The sequence below is a fragment of the Sus scrofa genome, chromosome 14 (assembly GCF_000003025.6).
Source record: "Sus scrofa isolate TJ Tabasco breed Duroc chromosome 14, Sscrofa11.1, whole genome shotgun sequence".
In the NCBI taxonomy this organism is placed as follows: domain Eukaryota; kingdom Metazoa; phylum Chordata; class Mammalia; order Artiodactyla; family Suidae; genus Sus; species Sus scrofa.
The window spans coordinates 64,886,280-64,906,405 of NC_010456.5; the positions used below are offsets into that span (position 1 = coordinate 64,886,280).

Sequence of the window (20,126 nt, forward strand, 5' to 3'; positions counted from 1 at the left end):
AGGGCTAGATGAGCTTAGCATGTAAGCTTAGCATGTAAGAGAAAGCACGCCTCAGTTGGAAAAAAATGTAGGGAGATAAATCCAATAATCAAAGATTTATACCAGGTACTAGGATGTAAGTCAAGGGATATGATTCTTTCATTCACCATTGTATACTTAGTGCCTACAACAGTGCCTGGCAAATAATAGGCACTCAACAGATATACTTGTGGAAGGAATTGTTGAACGTACAAAAGAAGAACTCATACTTAGAAAATATGTCATAGACCTGGGAGAATGGTCTCAAAGACTAAAGCCAGAAAGAACAGAGGTTACAAAAATATAAAGGATATTAAAGAAGTGTCAAAGTCACTTTTTTATTAAAGTATACTTGATTTACAATGTTCTATCAGTTTCTGCTATACAGCAAGATGACCCAGTCATATTCATATATGACATATATCCATATATATATATACACACACACATTATTTTTCTCATATTCCATCATGTTCTATCACAAGTGATTCGATATAGTTTCCTGTGCTATATGGCAGAACCTCATTGCTTGTCCATTCTAAATGTAATACTGCATCTACTAACCCCAAACTTACAAAGTCACTTTTTTTTAAGCAAAAACACAAAGGAAGTTATCAGTTTGAGGTTAGTGGTGTAATAACAGACTTTGTTGCCAACTTCTCTGTCAAGAGGGATTTTTCAGATTGGAGAGGGATAGAAAAACATTGTGGAAGAGTAATTGAAACCAAACTAAATGAGGTGATTGTAGGGTTACCTTTAAATGTTTCAAGTATTGAGGCCCTGAAAAATTAGATCTCAAGACTCTGAGAGAATTTTGTAAATGAGATTTTTAAACCATCATTATCTGTCCTTGGCACTTAATGGTGAAGACAAGATTGGTGACAAACAAAACAAAACAGAACAAAACCTGAAGTCTTAATTTTCAAAATGAAGCAGAAGTATGTCTTAATCTCTAAAATGCACATTCACTATTAATCCCTAGTTATTTGAAAGATTTCTGAGGGCCCTTATGGAAGGAGACAGTAATAATCAAGAATTAGCACAGGTTCTCTGAAAACAACAGCACTCAGCTAAGATGATTTTTTCTCTCTCTCCCTTCCTCACTTACTCTTTCTCTCTTTCTTTTTAATAGAGTTAAGATTACAAAGCAGGTAATGATACATAAATTAATAATAGACATTTGGATTTACACAAGGCTCATGAAAAAGCCTCCCACAGTGTTCGTATTAGCAAAATTAAGAAATGTTCTGTATAAGAGTACAGTTTGGTGGATTCCTAACTGTAAATGACTACCCAAAGGGAGCTTCCCAATGGGTCCCTGCAGGCTGTGCCTTCAATTCTGTTCTAATTCACATTTCATCAAGGAGTTGGTTGCCAGCATTGATGGAAGGCTTCTTACATGCACATGATCTGTGAAAGTTGGATGTAAAACAGGTACCCCTGAAGATAGTTAGGATCCCAAAAGATCATGACAGGATGTGACCGGATGACCTAGAGTAGGCTAGAAGTGGTAGCACTTCACAGCAGCAACCATTAAAAAGGCTCAAGGATTTTCCCTATTATCTAATTAAGAGTCTGCAGTCAGTGTGACACGATTTATGATCATCTAAAAGCAAATGCTGGAGTTCATGCTATGGCTCAACAGGATCAGCAGCCTCTTAGAAGCACTGGGACACTGGCTTGATTCCCAGCCGGCTTAGGTCACAACTGCGGCTGGAATATGATCCCTGGCCTGGGAACTCCATATGCTGTGGGGTAGCCAAAAAATTAATTAATTAATTAATTAATTAATTAAAAAAATAAAATAAAATGCAATCATAGGTCGCTTCCCAAGAAGTATAAAGTCTAGAATTTTAAGTGAAAATGCCTCAGTAATGCAGTCTATCACTTTTCCCTCTGAAATGTCAATGTCTGTATAGAGTAGACCTTCAGTAAGTGCCTGAATTTTTAAATAATCTTACCTGCAGTTTCTGAGCACATCTTATGTGCCAGGCAGTTTTCTAAGTATTTAGCTCTGTGATCACACTTAATCTTCATACCAGTTCTACAAAATAGGTTCACTTATTATCCCTATTTGACCAGTTAGGAAACTGAGGCACAGTGAGTTGGAGAAACTTATCTAAAGTAATGTGGATATGGGAGTTCCTGTTGTGGCTTAGCATGTTCTGAACCTGACTAGTATTCATGAGGATGCAGGTTTTATCCCTGGCCTCACTCAGTGGGTTAAGGATCTGGCATTGCTGTGATCTGTGGTGGAGGTTGCAGACACAGCTTGGATGTGGCGTTGCTGTGGCTGTGGTGTAGGCCGGCAGCTGAAGTTTGATTCAACCCCTAGCCTGGGAACTTCCATATGCCACAGGTGAGGCCCTAAAAAAGCAAAAATAAACAAACAAAACAAAAGTAATGTGGTTATAAGTGTTGGGGGCAGAACTAAAAACTAGACAGCTGATTTAGGCATCCACCCTTTAAAAAATTTTATTGGAGTGTAGTTGACTTACAATGTTGTATTAGTTTCAGCTATACAGCAAAATGATTCAGTTATACATATATATGTATCCATTCTTTTTTCCCATAGCATCCACCCTTTTAACCTTACATGACACTATTTCCATGAAGGAAATGGAAAGTTTTAACCCTGCTCTATGCTGCAGTGTTCAGAGTATATCTGAAATATCTTTTTTTCTAAAACATGTTTTAGAAGACACATTTAAAATACTCTTGGTCCAGAAGAGAGAGACTAGGACGGTAAGAGAACTCAGAGCCATGTTACATGTGAAATAGTTCAAGAAACTAAAACCTAGATAAGATTCTTTAAAAACTTTTATACATCTAAAAGATTATCACGTGGAAAAGGAATTAAACTTAGGTCTTGTGACTTCAGAGGGCCAATTCAGGTTCAAAGCGTTTTAGTTGCACCTATGAGAATCCAAATTTCATCACAATAGAGGAAAGTACATTCTAATAATATTAGCTCAAAATAGAACGAGTTGCCCCTGGGGTTAGTGTATTCTCTATTAGTGAAACTTTTCAAAGAAAGTCTGGACAAGAACTTATGGAGAAATTCTGGAGAGGATTTTGCAACAGATGTAAAATAGATTTTTCAATAGATGGCCACTTTTGAAGTCTCTTCTAATCTCAGACTTCAATAATTCTCCTAAAAACTCATGTGCATTTTGTCTGCAAGGCAGCAGAAAGAAGTGGCAAAGCATGAGCTCTGGTACTAGGTTGCCAGAGTTCAAATACCAGCTCTAATCCTCACCAGAGAGATAGGATGTGGTTCATTTACCAGCTACATGAATATGAACAGGTAATTTAATACCAATGTGTTTTGGTTTACCCACCTTCAATGAGGATGACAATAATAATAGATATTGGATTTTATGATAGTTTTATTAAGTATGCTCTTTAAATATGTTAAACCTATAAAGCTCTTAGAACAGCACTTGATAAAAGCTAAGTATGGTCAACCACTACAAGTTATTATTTTTATTCCCATGTAACCTTAAGACTTTCACAACTTCTCTTGCTTGTCACTGTTCAGCTTATAAAATTGTGATAATGAGAGTAACTACCTTATAGTTTAGTTGTAAAAACTAAATAACTTCACAACCAAAACCCTTAAAATATTACTTGGAACACAGAAAAAGTCAAATAAACATCCACTACTACCATGAGTAGTAGTAGTGGTATTTTTATTTTTATTTTGTGAGCATACTTCTTAAACTCTTTTTTTAAATTCATTACTATGTAAAATATGGATAAGAACTAAACTGACCTTAGCCCTAAATAAGTGAAATTTTAACCCTGACTACACACAATATGAGAGAATGTGGATATTGAGAATAGTACAATTATCAAAAATAACTTTGGAAAATATGGTCAGAAATCTTTGGAGCAGACAAATTGTATTACTAATTCAGACAGTAAAATTTACTCAGGAAGGCTAAACATGGAAATACAAAGAAATAACTGAGCTTAAATGGCAGACACTCCAAATTTGCAAAGGAATTCTGCAGTGAGTTTATCCAACATAGTCTATTATGTAACTGTCTTACCCAACTGTCTTGTCCCATTTCCTCACGTGTAATCCGTCTTCATAAACGTCAGCTGAGAAGCATGTAAGCAGACAGTGGACTATATTCATAAAGAGACAAAAGATCTTTTGAAGTATAATTATAGATGTGAGTATCATTTCTCTACTTGGAAAACTGGAAAGATAAAAGACTGGCACTTGGTAAATCAGTGCACCAAATCTATTGGGTGAAAAAGTAAAAATAAAGTTATGCATTGCTAACTTGCCTACTTCTTTTTGGAAGTGTAAATATTTCTGTAAACAGGAGATAATCAGTGGATAGAATTGCTCTAGCTTTTTAAAAAGCATCTGACAAATCTCTTCAGAGGAGGGAAAAAATAAAGGAGAGAGAGAAAAAGAAAGAAAATGGAGTATTAATCTAACCTGGAAGAAATGTTTCACCAAGCTAAAAGAACTAAATTAAAAGAAAACACAATGCAGTCACAGAAAAACTCTCCTTTGTTTGGTCATATATTCACAGTGAAGTAATGGTGGCACTACAAGAACATTTTGCCAAATGTGTTTTTTCTTTTAAATAAATTATATATGTCCAAAAAAAAAAAAAAAAGAGAGAGAGAGAGAGAGAGTGCACAGAGTAGTCCCCAAAGGTGTAAATAACCACTTAACTCTTCGTGGTGATTACTTGAAATTCAGACTTGTTCAAAAGGTTGTAGGGGGGTTCCCATTGTGGCTCAACAGGTTATTAACCTGACTAGTATCCATGAGGATGTGGATTCGATCCCTGGCCTTGCTCAGTGGGTTAAGGATCTGGCATTGCCACAAGCTGCAGTGTAGGTTGCAGATGCAGCTTGGATCTGGCATTGCTGTGGCTGTGGCACAGGCTGGCAGCTGCAGCTCTGACTCAACCCCTATCCTGGAAACTTCCATATGCCACAGGAGCGACGATTAAAAAAAAAAAAATGTAGGGTGGCTGTGGCAGAATGAAATGGTCAGCAAATCCTCTCCTCAGCAAACATACATAACACTGGACAAAGTGTCAAAAACAAGCACTTCAAATCTTTGGAAATAAACTAAAGGCAAGTAACAAATTGAATAACACGTATTCATGAAAAGCTGGTGGAACTTCAGTTAAGAACAGTGAGAGTCTAAAGCATTCTTGACCATGGGATGATCCCCTATACTTCCAACCTGGCTATGTCAAAGAAAAATTGCACAGATGGTTAAATAGGCAATGAAGACTTTATTCAAGATTGTTATAATAAGGGAGAGCTACTGAATTCACACCCACTGAAACAAAAGGCAAAAGAATCTTTAAACACTGCAATCAGCTAATGCAAAAGTACTAGAGGATGTTAGAGAGGGAAGTTGATCAATGTGATGAGGCCATCTGTGTTTGCTAATTGGCACTGATCCTATAATCCCAAACAGACTGAGGTATAGGGATGCCACCTTTTTTAATGATCATATTTCAAAGGGATGGCTCTTACATCCTTGAAAAAGATAATGCCCTCTCAGCAAGTCTTGCTGGGAAACCTGGACAGTGGCATCCAAATCAATGAAACTAGAACACACCCTCACACCATGCACAAAAATAAACTCAAAATGGCTGAAAAACTTAAATATAAGGCAAGACAACATCAAACTCCTGGAAGAGAACGTAGGCAAAACATTCTCTGACATTAACCTTACAAATGTTTTCTCAGGCCAGTCTCCCAAAGCAATAGAAATAAAAGCAAAAATAAACTAACGGGATCTAATCAAACTGACAAGCTTTTGCACAGCAAAGGAAACCAAAAGAAACCAAAAAGAAAACAAAAAGACAACTTTCAGAATGGGAGAAAATACTTTGAAATGATGCAACTCACAAGGGCTTAATCTCTAGAATATACAAGCAACTTACACAACTCAACAGTAAAAAGGCCAACAACCCATTGGAAAAATGGGCAAAAGACCTGAGTAGACATTTCTCCAAGGAAGATATACAGATGGCCATCAAGCACTTGAAACAATGCTCAACATCCCTGACTATTAGAGGAATGCAAATCAAAACTACCATGAGATACCACCTCACACCAGTCAGAATGGCCATCATTACTAAGTCCACAAAGAACAAGTGCTGGAGGGAGTGTGGAGAAAAGGGAATCCTCCTGCACTGTTGGGGGGAATGTAAGCTGGTACAACCCCTATGGAGAACAGTATGGAGGTACCTTAGAAAACTATACATAGAACTACCATATGACCCAGCAATCCCACTCTTGGGCATATAGCCGGACAAAACTTTCCTTGAAAAAGACACATGCACCCACATGTTCCTTGCAGCACTATTCACAATAGCCAGGACATGGAAACAACCCAAATGTCCATCGACAGATGATTGGATTAGGAAGAAGTGGTATATATACACAATGGACTACTACTCAGCCATAAAAAAGAATGACATAATGCCATTTGCAGCAACATGGGTGGAACTAGAGACTCTCATACTGAATGAAGTAAGTCAGAAAGGGAAAGACAAATACCATATGACGTCACTTATATCTGGAATCTAATATATGACACAAATGAACCTTTCCACAGAAACTTGGACTTGGAGAATAGACTTGTGGTTGCCAAGGGGAAGGGGGAGGGACTGGGAGCTTGGGGTTAATAGATGCAGACTATTGCCTTTGGAATGGATTAGCAATGAGATCCTGCTGTGTAGCACTGGGAACTATGTCTAGTCACTTATGATGGAACATGATAATGTGAGAAAAAAGAGTGTATATATGTATGTGTAACTGGGTCACCATGCTGTACAGTAGAAAAAAAATAAAAGGTTAAAAAAAGGGAAAAAATAAAAAGATATTGCTGGATTATAAAACTGGAAAGAAGCTGAGAACAGAGTACGAATTATAATTCCATCTTCTCTAAAATAAATTGCTCTTTGGGAAGTGAGGTCAAAGGCCCAAACTCAGGAGTAAACCATTTAAAGTTTAGTCAAGCTGAAGGGAATGTTAGGGCTGTCTTGGTCAATCAAAGTGTTGGTTTTACCAGGGAGAGCTTGCTGATAAAAACCAGAGGCCCCTGTGTCTAGAATACAGTGACTTGATTTGGAGTGAAGTATGAAATCCCATGGGAAAAGTGTCGTCAATAAAAGTAACAAAGTTGGTTGGAAATGAATAGAAAATCCCATGGCTTTGCTACTTTGAGATTGTAATCCCAGCTGGGCTGAGTGGCAGACTATCTTGAAATTTAATGGAGAGATTTCAAAAGAATGAAAAAGAGAAATAAGGAATGGATAATGTCTCTATGTATGCCAGACATGTGCAGGAATGATCCAAGAAGGCCCAGTAGAATTTAAAAACTGAGATATGGAGTTCCCATTGTGACACAGTGGAAATGATTCTGACCAGTATCCATAAGGATGCAGGTTTGATCCCAGGCCTCTCTCAGTAGGTTAAGGATCTGGCATTGCTGTGAGCTGTGGTGTAGGTCACAGATGAAGCTTGGATCTGGCGTTGCTGTGGTTGTAGCATAGGCCAGCACCTGCAGCTCCAATTTGACCCCTAGCCTGGGAATTCCATATGCTGTGGATGCAGCCCTAAAAATAAAAAAAATAAAAAAATAAAAAACCCACCTGAAATATATGAAAACTTTCTGAACTTTGAATTGAATGTGCTACCCAAATCCTACAGAGATCCATCAGCAGAAATTGGAAGTCATAAGGACTCAGAATGTTTGATCACAAACCCTGCTTAAATTATTGGCTGACCATAAACTGTGGAGTTATAGGTATGACCCTAGTAGCCATGCTGCAATCCAATGGAAGAAAGAATCCTCAGATTAAGGTCAGCAATTTATTGAGACAACAAACACAACAAGAAGTTGCCTGAGGCATGTGGGGGGAAGCCTGAGGATAATATATTGCTAAAAATATAAAATGTCCTGTTTTCACTAAAAAGCAAGATACATGGAAAGAAAGAGAAATACATGATCCATACTCAGGAGAAAATAACAAGAACAACAATCAATCATTAGAAACTGATTCTAATGCGGTCCAGGTACTGGACTGAGCAGACAAAGACATCAGCAAAACTATTACAAATATTTTCAAAGTGTGAAAAAAAACTGTTTCATAAATTAAAGAACATTGTAATAGTGACTCAAATAACTAGTTGAAATAAGAAATGTAAACTAAAAAAAGAATTAAATAGAAATTCTAGAGTTGAAAATATGGGAACTGAAATGAAAAATTCAGTGGGTGAACTCTACAGTTTAATGCTACATATAGGTTTGAGATGGTAGAAGAATCAGTGACCTGGAAGGTAAATCAGTGAAAACTATCCAGTCTAAAGACTAGAGAGTAAAGCAGGAGCAAAATGAAGAGCCTTAGAGGCTGAGAAATTCAACTAAGCCTATATATTTATAATAAGAGTCCCAGAAGGAAAAAAAAAAAGACAATAGAATGGAAAAATTATTTGAAGAATCGATGGCTAAAAATTCCTCAATTTGAGGAAAAACAGGCATTTATATATCCTAGATCAACAAAATTATAGTGAGATTAAAGACAACAAAATCCACACCTAGACACATCATAGTCAATCCACTGAAAGTCACAGAAAAGAGAAAAATCTTGAAAACAGCAAAAGAAAAATGACTTATTTGTACATGGTAACAACAGAAAAATAGCTAATACCTCATCAGAAACAATGAAGGCCAGAAGAAAGTGGAGTGATATATATAAAATGCTGAAGTAAAAACCATTGACCATGAATTCTGTATACAAGAAAACTATTATTCAAACATGAAGGAAAAATAAGCAGCTTTCTGCACAAAGACTAGGAAAATTTGTTGCTAGATTTGTCTTAGATGAAACCAACAGGAAAGACTTTCAGTCTGAAAGAAGATGAGAATAGAAAGTTACTCAAATCCACAAGAAACAATGAAGAGCATCTTCAAATATGTGCGTAAACATAAGAGGACATATAAATATAGTCATATTTTTCTTCTTTATTTAAAAAATATGATTCTATAAAACAATAATTATAAAACTGTACTGTTTGGTTTATAACATATAATGCAACATATATGACAATAATAGCAAAAAAGAGGGAGAGGAAATGGAGCTATTTACTTAGAAGATGAAGATTTAAAATATATATCATAGAGTTCCTGTTGTGGCTCAGCAGGTAAAGGACCTGACATTGTCTCTGTGAAGATGCAGGTTTGATCCCTGACCTCACTCAGTGGGTTAAGGATCCAGCATCACCACAAGCTGCAGTGTAGGTTGCATATGCAGCTCAGATCCAGTGTTTCTGTGGCTGTAGCCTAAGCCTCAGCTGAAGCTCTGATTTGACCCTCTAGCCTGGGTACTCCATATGTCACAGGTGGAGCCATAAAATGGAAAATAAAATATATATTGCAATCCCTGGAGTCACCACTAATAAAAAATGTAAAAAAGCAATATAAGAATTAAAATTGCTCATTAAATATACTTTTTAAAGCAGTAAATAACACAGGAACATAAAGGAATGGAGACAGAAAAAAACAAAAACAAATAGCAAAAAGACAGATATAAATTCAACCAAATCAATAATTACATTAAAATTGATGGACCAAACATGTTGTAATAGGTTGAAAAATGTCCCCCTAAATTCATGTCTACTGAGATTTCAGAATGTGATCTTATTTGGAAATGGGGTCTTTGCAGATGTAATCAAGGTGAGATGAGGTCATAATGGATAACATATGTCCTAGTCCAATGACTGGGGTCCTTATAAGAAGGGAAAAATTTGGATATACTTATAGACACTCTAGGAATAATGCCATGTGAAGACAGAGAGAGACTTGGGTGAGGTGCCTACAAGCAGGAGGATGCCAAGAATTGCCATAAGCCCAAAGAGAGCCATGTTAACAGATTCTCCTTGAAGCCTGCAACAGAAACCAACCCTGCTGACACTTTGATTTGGACATTCAGCCTTTAGGACTGTGAGAGAATAACTGTCTTGTACTAAGCTACTCAATTTGTGGTATTTTGTCATGGCAGCCCTGGAAATTTATACACACCCCAATTAAAAGACAAAAATTGTCCAACTGGGTGGGGAAAATGCAAGATCTGACTATATGTGGTATAGCAGGAACATAGTTTAGATGCAAAGATACAGAGTTTGAAAAAGATATCCCATACCAACAGTAATTTGAAAGTAAATGAGTGCTTAGGTTCACATGAAGTAAAACAGACTTTCAGAAAAGAAATATTAGTGGAGAAAAGGAGTGGAATTTCATGATGAAAAATGGTTACTACATCAGGAAGATGTTTTAAAAAAAATTTATGTGTGCACATCTAAACAGAGCCTCAAAATACATGAACCAGCACTTTCAGTACTGAAAAAAGAAACAGACAATTCAACAACTAGAGCTGAAGATTTCAACTTCTCACTCTCAATAATTGATAGAACAACTATATAGAAAATTAGTAAGGATATAGAAAACTTGAACAATCCTATATCAGCCAACTTGACGTAGCTGACATAGCAGAACACTCAATCAAACAACAGGCACATAACAGAACACTCAACTTGACATAACAGAACACTCAATCAAACAACAGGTAAATACACATTCTTTTGAAGCACACATGGAACACTCCCTAGGAGAGGTCTTTTGCTAGGCCATAAGTCTCAATTAAAGGATTAAAATAATTTTGTATATTCTCAAAGTACAACAGAATTTTAAAAAAAAACTACAGAGAAAGTTGGGCAATCCCCATACAGAAGTTAAATAGCGTACTTCTAAGCAAACCATAGTCCAAAGAAGAAATTGGAAAATATTTGGAACTATATTAAACAAAAAACTTATCAAAGCTTATGAAGTGCAGCTAAAGTAGTGCTTAGAGGAAAATGTATAGCTTTGAATACCATCTTAGAAAAGAAGAAAGTTTTCCAAATAACCTTCCATCTTTAATTTTCTCTTTTTTCCATTTTTGGAAAAACAGAGAGAAAATTAAATCCAAAGCAATCAGAAAGAAGGAAAAGTTGCACATCAGAACACAAACCAATGAAATAAAAAACAGAAGAGTAATAGAGAAAATCAATAAAGCAAAAAGTTAATTGTTTTAAAAGACTGATTAAATTGATAAACCTGACTGAGAAAAAATAAAGACGACACAAATGACCAAACTCAGAATGAAAAGGGTACTATAATAAGTTGCCCTATAGAAATTGGCATAGCATAAAGGAATAATATTATGGAGAACTTTATATAAAAAATTAGGCAATTTAGATAAAATGAAAAAAAAAATCCTAGAAAGGAAAATATAATTAAAACTGACCCAAGAGGAAACAGAATAACTGAATAGACTTACAAGAAATGATACTGAATTAGTAATAAAATATCTTTCAGCAAATATAAGCTTAGGTTTAGTTAGCTTCATAAGTGAATTCCATAAAATATTTAAAGAAAATATAAAACCAATCTTGTATAAAGTCTTTCAGAAATATAAAGAAAAAAGGGATGCTTCCTGAAGTATTCATTGAGGGATTATTACCCTGATACCAAAGCCAGGAAAGATATTAGAAAGTTTTGCTACAAATCAATAGGCTTTATGAGTATAGATGTAAAAATTATTAACAAAATGTTAGAAAATTAAATTCAGCAAGCTATAGAAAGGATTATACACCATAGCCACATGAGATTTAGCCCAAAAAGTCAAGGTTGATTTAACATCTGAAAGCTAGTTAATATACTGCATCACATTAATTGTAATAAAAGACAACATCACATTATGATCATAATAAAAACAGAAAACCATTTAACAAAATTCACTAGCCATCTAAAGTAAAGAAGAAAGAAACTCTGAAAAACCTGGATGTGGATTTCTCCAACTGATAAAAAGCAGGTATAGCACATATCTGAGAAAAACCTATTGCTAACATTGTCCTTAATAGTGAAAGACAGAGTGCTTATCCTTTGAGATTGAAAAGTCCACTCTTGGAGTTCCCATTGTGGTGCAGCAGAAACGAATCTAACTAGTATCTGTGAGGATGTGGGTTTGATCCCTGGCCTTGCTCAGTGGGTTAAGGATCTGGCATTGCTGTTAGCCATGGTGTAGGTCACAGAGGCAGGGAAAGGGAAAAATGATAAATGGTATTTTATCAAAATTAAAAAAATTCTTCAAATGGCAACATTACAAAATGAAAAATTATATACTGGGAAAAAATATTTACATGTATGTATCTAATACTAGACTTGTATATGGAATATATAAAGAATGATTACAACTCAATAAAAAATCAATTCAATAAAAAATGGGCAGGAGTTCCCACCATGGCTCAGCAGTAATGAACCTGACTAGTATCCATGAGGAGGCAGGTTTGATCCCTAGCCTTACCAAGTGAGTTAAGGAAACAGCATTTCCTTGAGCTGCGGTAGGTCACAGGTGTGGCTTAGATCTCATATTGCTGTGGCTGTGATGTTGGCCAGCAGCTACAGCTCTGATTCAACCGCTAGCCTGGGAACTTCCATATCCTGCAGGTGTGGCCCTAAAATAAAAAAGAGAGAGAGACAGAAAAGAAAAAAAAGAAAAATGGACAAACATTTGAACAGCTATGGCACCAAGAAAAATATATGAATAGCCTATCAGCACATGGAAAGATGTTCCACTTCATTAGTCATTAGGGAAATGCAAATTAAAACTAAATTAAACTAGTATCCATGAGGACTTGGGTTCAATCCCTGGCCTTTCCCAGGGGGGTTAAGGATCTGGCATTGCCAAGAGCTATAGTGTAGGTCAGAGACAGCGCCCAGAGCCCGTGTTGCTGGGGTTGTGGTGTAGGCCGACAGCTGCAGCTCTAATTCGACCCCTAGCCTGGGAACTTCCATATACCACAGTTGTGGCCCTAAAAAGCAAAAAAGAAAAAAAAAAGAAAAAAAGTTAAATATATAATTTAACATAAAACCCAGACATTTTACTTCTAGGTATCTACACAAGAGAAATGAAAACAGAGTCATACAAATGCTTGTAACTGAAAATTCATAGTAATATCATTCTCAGTAGCAAGAAAATAGTAAGACGTGTATATACACTGAATAAATAAATAAAACGTAGTGTATGCATGGGATACTATTCAGCAATTTAAAAATAGCTAACTACCCATACATGCAACAACAGAATGAACCATAAAAACATTATGCTATATGAAAAAGCCAGACACAAAGACCACATTCTTTATGATTCCATTTACATGAAAATTCTAGAAAACTCTGTAGAGACATAAAGTAGATCAGTGGTTGCTTAGAGTTGTGAGTGGGAGTGAGAATTGACTGCAGACAGAGGAAATCTGGACTGTGGCGATGGTTACATAAATCTATGAATTTACTACATATCATTGAACCGTAGAATTACAGTAGATGGATTTTATGGTGTGTAAAATGAAGCTGTTAAGAAATATTTGCACAAATCCATGAAAATTCATAATTAGGCAGATGAATTTCATGTGGGCATGTGGAAGGAAACTGATTTTAGGTTAAAAAACAAAACAAAACAAAATAAAACTGGATCTGAGATATCAACCAGGATGTGGGAAAAAGATGATCATCCTGATGTAAAGAACTTTGTAGGTTTTCTCCTAAACCTATCAGCTCAAATTATGGAATAAAACAAAAAAAGAAAAGAAAAGGTTATAATAATAAGCAATGCTAGGTAGGTTATAATGAAGTAACTCCCTTTGCTGTATTAGATGTAAATATTTTTTCTATGTATATTAAATTTATTCTTCATGATTGTCTTTTTGAGGTCAAAGGGGAAAGCTACACTGCAATGAGAGGGGTTTATGTCTTCCCTTTGAAAAGACAGAAATTTGCAGTGTTAATTCTTGCAGTATAGGTAGGGCCTGAGATAAAATCAGAACTTGAGAGGTGGGTCTTAGGAGGGAATAAAAACTCTCAGTTTTTTTCTGGGCCTTGATGTTGGAGTCTGTAGATAGTGATGGAGCCATGCAGGAGTAGAGTGGTGACTACAGAAGGTCACTGACACATTGCAGTTATACTAAAAATGAAATGTTTTCATCTGAGACCATGAAGCCTGAAAAGAATTTAAAAACAATAACCATAGAAGAATTTATTTAGTTATATTCTTAGGACATGACTCAAGTGTAAAATAAGAAAAAGGAGATATATGAAACATACGGATTAATGTGTTATTGGCAGAAAAAATGGCTGAGTTGCAATGACCTGGGCTGGGATAGGATTGTGTGTCATCACTTGCTCACTATTTGCTACCCAATATCCACTAGCCCTAGCACATTGCCTGGCCCATACTAGATAATCAGTCTAGAGTTGGTAAATTAATGATCCCTTGTGATTTTCAAGGTGTTTCCCAGCCCCCACTCCCTGGGCAATTGACATCTTAATCATTAACTTATTTAACATCTACTGGTAAACACCAATCTATAAAGTGCCTCTTTGTGCCACATATGGGCCTAATAAATAGTGCCTCTTGGTGCTACATGGACCTAATAAACAGGACGTTAAGATAGCTGAGATGGGCATTGCTTAACATTTTTGTAACCAGCTCCACAAAACATTTTCCTCTCGAATCCCATTCTCCTACCCTGCATCCCTTGCCTCTCACTAGACATTTAGCATTTATGTGTTTATTTCTATATAGCTGTAGTTAGTCATTCTCTATTTTCACATCCTGTCACTTTGTCTGTAGTTATTGCTTTCATGTGCTCTGCCATGATTTCTTCATGTTTTCTTTGTAGCATCACTGTATTATAAGTGTTTTAATATATCTGAAAATGAAAGACAATGTAAAGCATTGGCCAAATGTAAGGTAATCAAGCTACAAATCTAAAACCCAACGTTCTGAGGACCATGGGTCAATGGAGATTGGATTCTCTTAAAAATTCTAGGAGTTCCCTTTTGCTGTAGTGAGTTAAGGATCCAGTGTTGTCACTGCAGAGGCTCAGGTTATTGCTGTGGTGTGGGTTCAGTCCCTGACCTGGGAATTTACACATGCCATAGGCGCAGCCAAAAAAAAAAAAAAAATGGGGGGGCTACTTGAGGTATAGGAAAAATGAATACAAATGAAACAGGAAATGGTCATGTAAAGGTAACCTATGGTTATAGAGATACTTTGTGCTATAATTGGGATATTAAGTTTACTCAGTAAGTTAGTGTATTTTGCTCAGCTTTATGTTTCGTTGTTTGAGAAACACAGCATAAAGTAAACTGTAGCATTAAAAGCCAGCCCCATTGCAATTTATTTTTATAGCATAGTGCAAAACAACCCAAGCTGAAAGTACATTCAGGCACTGAGACTTAAATCCCTAAAGGTGAGAAAATAGTTCCGTAAACAGATGTGATCATGGATTCTGAGTTTATTTGCTTGTGGCAAAAATAAAAGTACCAACTCAATAAGTTTTAATTTATAGGCATCTACACCAGATAGCCTTTGGGCACTTCAAGCAAAAACAACTAAAAATAAAATTTAGTAAAATAAAACCCAATCTGCCCCATTCTCTGCTCACACCAGGGAATATAAATTCCTTGGCTGGGTAGGGCAGAGATTTCTCTATGTCTCCTCTAGATGCTTTCCTGGAACTAGGGCTATGCTCTGCTCTAGAAGAGAATCTTATAATTGGCTAAATTCCTGGATACTTGGGAATATGAAATAGGAAATAGGGATAGTCTTTCCTTTCAGATAACCATGGTTCTCCCTAACCTGTGGTCATACAAACAAGTAGTTTTTCTGCTCATACCCATGGGAAATCTTATTTGTCCCTTTTCTCTAGCAGCGACTTCCTTTATATATTCATATACGAAGTTTATACACATACACAAGCTGATCTGGTACCTAATATGTACCTGAATGGCAGAAAATTCTATGATTCTATCACTGGATGTATGATATATGAAAATCCTTATTCATGCAGAATGTAGATGATGGAAGAAAGAGACAGGTATGGGGGCCTAACCTTGACAAGAAAGTCTTTCCACTGCAGGGTCTCTGTTTACCTCACATTTTCTTCCTCCAGGGTCTCACTTGTGAATTCCAGGATGTCAGCAGCTGTCCCCACAAACATAAGGAGGAGTTGAGAGAGTTGATCCCGAGTGATCCCACCTCCAATGGGTAGAAGCCATCTTCCAATTATTAGCATTAGCAGGAACGTCTGATGGAGTCCCAAAGTCCAGACTTTCTCGCATACTGTAGATAGGTTATTGACAAAAACTTTGGCCTGTTTAACAGAAGTGTCATGCAGACAGAAGAATTATGGGTTACTGTGTTCGAGAGAGTTGCCTTCTTCACCATGGCTTTCAATCAAGAGTTAGCTTTTGTGGAAGGTCATTTTAAGAAAATGATTCTTCACTTAGTAAAGAAAGCAAAGCTCTCTTCAACTGAACTCTCCGGGGAGGAAAAAAAAGCTAATGTGGTCCTTAAAATGGTGCGGCCTTATAACTGGAAGTAATTTAAACCTCTCACTTACTGATGGGATTGTACTGTATGATATTTTAAAAGCCAATTTTACAATGTTTCATAGATAATCTTTCATTTTATGATTTCATCATACTGTGTAACAAGTATAACACATAGCAACATTTTTTTAAATGCCATATTAAAATTTCAAAACTCCTATCTTTTTCTTTTATTTAGGTTTTGAATATGAATTTACTAATTTGGGAATATTTTTAGCATGGTATAATTCTTCTCTTTTGATTTATATTACTGTAAAATACCATACCAGTGAGAAGATATATGATAATGTTTATTCATTACCTAAAAGTAAAGAAAGAGAATAACTATAAAGTAACTTTTATTCTGAATATGTAACACATCATTCAAAAATCAATAAGCTAGCAACCAAATTTTATGCTGCCCTCATTCTTGGACACTGAGAAAAATTTACATCCCACTTATGTATTCTGGATGACCTCTCTTGCTCACTTAACTTCTAGATAACTTTAAAAATATATTATTGTCCCTATAGGGGCCTTTAAGTCTTTAATGATCTTTTAAAGACTACAGGGATGTAGACCTTGAGTAGATTGGATAGTGATTCCAACTGATTTATTCAAGCGAATTAACTATATTTGTGCAAGACATTTACCCCTCTTGATCCTGTGCTTATGTTGAAGGTTTAGGGAGGATAAAAGACAAAGCTGGATGCCAACCTGATTGAAGCCATGGGTGAAGATCAATAAGCTATCACTTGCACATTTCTTTATATATCTTCTCTGATTATGCCCATAAATCTTCTTTAATTCTTACAGGAAATACACTAGCAGGACAAATATTAATATCTTCACTTGTCAGATGATAAACTAGAGGCAGAGAGGTCAAGCGACTTGTTCAAAGCTAGATGGCTAAGCTGTGATTGAACCTTGAATTAGAACCCAAAGCTAGCTCTATTAAACCTCATATAGCCTATCGATAGCCTATCTTACTGTTGAAAACATGGTTCACCTGTAGGAATCTTGGCCTTGAATCTTTCCAGTATATCATTTTCTAATAGGCCATGGTTATTTTGCCAAATATCAAGCATTGAAAGAACAAAGGAACAATTTCATTTTGGCTGGAAACCTTCCCTATTTTATTAATATAAATGCTTGAAAAATATACGGGGCAGATTCCAATCTTCAAATTATATCCTTCCTTCACAAATGTATGTCTCTATCCTTGTACATGGATTATCTAAGTGTTAAAGATTCTTTAATACTTTAGTTTAATATATTTATATGTAAGATATATATGCCAATCGTGCATGTTAAATACGTTTAGTAATATACAAAATTACAAGTATTTTGTGGATTCCTGAGCCAAACAACTGAATTTCAAAGGAAAGAAGGAGCTGAATGATATGTCATGTTATCTTCACCAACTGAAAAGGCGATTTGCTAGATCCTTCAATATACAGTGAGGAAGCTCTCACCGTCTCAATGAGATCATCCGCTCCATTGGTTTGTTCAGCTGACATCAGAGTTTGATTGAAGTCTTCTTTGCTGCTGGTATTTTGCGACATTCCTTCAGATTGGCTGTTGCAGTACTAAGAAGTTTTTTTAAAAGGCAATATGTTAAAAAATATCACAACAGGTAGAGTTTAAGATGGCTTCAATCAATATATCAAAGAGACTATGAACAGATATGTTAAGTTTATATAGTATGCATAAATATTTCCAAAAATAGGACTATAGGCTAGAGATATAAAACCACATTCTAAATAATATGAAAAAAGTGTCAACTATACTGCTTAATTTTTCCACAAGTTTATGAGGATGTTGATGCTCTGAGTTCATTGTGGACAGCTGCAGCACTTATGGATTGATAATTGGGGTTCCTTTTTGAACCCCAGAGAAATCATAAAACAAACCAATGGCCAATGGAAGCATTAAAAAACATGTACGATCCTGGTGAAGGCATTCATTCTAAGATTTTGTCTCTTGTACAGAGCTTCTTTATCTAAAATACCGTTTTGCTAAGGTAGGTAGTCCACTTACTTTCAATCTTCCTGCTAAGCACTGTAACAACACAAAAAATATCAATATGTTCATGTACGTATATATAGTGTCACTTTAGAAGTCAACTTAGGTTTATAGAAAATTTAACAATAGACCTAAAATAAATAGCAGTTTCCCCTTTTTGTTCTTTCATCTTGCATGTAAATTTCTACAAGTGAACTGTGCATGATTTTTATCCAGTTAGATGCTGAGAACCTGAGATAAAGAGAAGAAAAAGTACATAAGAGAAGGAAAGAGTGGCACATAAAAATACCAAAGATTATTTCAAAAATGGGTAAAAAAAATAAGGTTGACTTTTTTAAACATCTGCAGGGCTAACTTTTGAAACACATAAACATGCACAAACACACACATGAATATGCACATGCACACACACCCCACCACCACCACAACATATCGATGATCACACATTTAGATTTAGAGTGAAATTATTTTTTTTTAAATGTTAACACTGGGAGAAGCATATTTTTCTTATTTATTCTGGATATTTTATTGATCATTCTATGAGCTACTTGGAAAAGTAGAAAAGAAAGTCTAGCAAGAAGCTATTTTTTTCTCCCCTCCATCAAAACAACTAGTGTTATAGGTGAAATGACAAGAATAATTAAGAAAAATGGCCATGCACCATATCTCTAAGAGCAAAAACACAGTTGTTTATACACTTTTTTTGTGGGCAGTTAAGGCTCCAAGAAAGGATAATGAAGATAACAAATTAAATATGTGTACCAAGCAACAAATCCTCATTGTAGAGTTTTTTTAAGTAGTTATCTCTACTGAAACATAAGATAACTTTGTAGCAATACTTTTGTAGTTCAAATTACAGTATAAAGACCTACCTGGCTGTCTCTCTATTGTTACAATTCTATTTATTATAAATTAATGTGACTTTCCCTTAAAGGCCAGCTGCATTAGGGCCGCAAAGAGCAGTGGGTTTGACTCCTAAACCTAACTTGACTTGCATTGTTTTTATGGTGATATCATTTACATTATATAAGTGAGTTTTGTGGATGATCCTAGTGCCAAGTCACTTTTTCATAGGCTATGTCTTAAAAACTTTTAAGAGACTGAAGAATATTCCCTTGGGTCAAACAAGACTGTGACACCTTCAAGGCCAGAAAATTTCCATTGCTTTCATTGTGCCACTTCATGAATAGACTTGACCAAGAGTTAAGGGCATAGTTGTTATCAGAATGATTTTGTTTCCATTCATGTAGACCCAGCCAGATTCAGAAATGAAAGTAAAGAACTGATCATGTAAGAGAAACGTTGTCAGGAAATAGGTCAGGATGTTCTCCTAATGCCAATCATAGGTTAGAACATTTAAGATATAGAGTAAATGGAAAGTGTGAAAGGAAATGAAATTATCCTTTCCTATCATGAAAAATTCAGATGATTTTGACATAAATTCCTGTAAAACACAGAAGACATAATTGAGAAAGGAAGTGTGGTTTAATGGACTCGGGGTCAAGACCTAGGTTATAAGTCGGAGATCAGCTGTTGATTACCAGTGTGGCCTTGGGAAAATGATTTAACCTTTCTGAGCCTCAGGGCCCTCATGTGTAAAATAGAAATCTATATA

The 20,126-nt window shown here is 35.8% G+C and overlaps 1 protein-coding gene and 1 long non-coding RNA gene across 2 annotated transcripts in view; one reads left to right on the plus strand and one right to left on the minus strand.

Moving 5' to 3' along the window:
- LOC106506013 overlaps positions 1-20,126 on the plus strand; it is a 448,664-nt gene that overhangs the window by 374,519 nt on the left and 54,019 nt on the right. The gene's annotated exons all lie outside the window — the stretch shown is intronic.
- Positions 1-20,126, minus strand: part of TMEM26 (transmembrane protein 26) — a 44,234-nt gene that overhangs the window by 5,064 nt on the left and 19,044 nt on the right. The window contains 2 exon segments of the mRNA NM_001244582.1: positions 16,049-16,269; positions 17,962-18,075. Coding sequence (NP_001231511.1) covers positions 16,049-16,269; positions 17,962-18,075 — 335 coding nt within the window.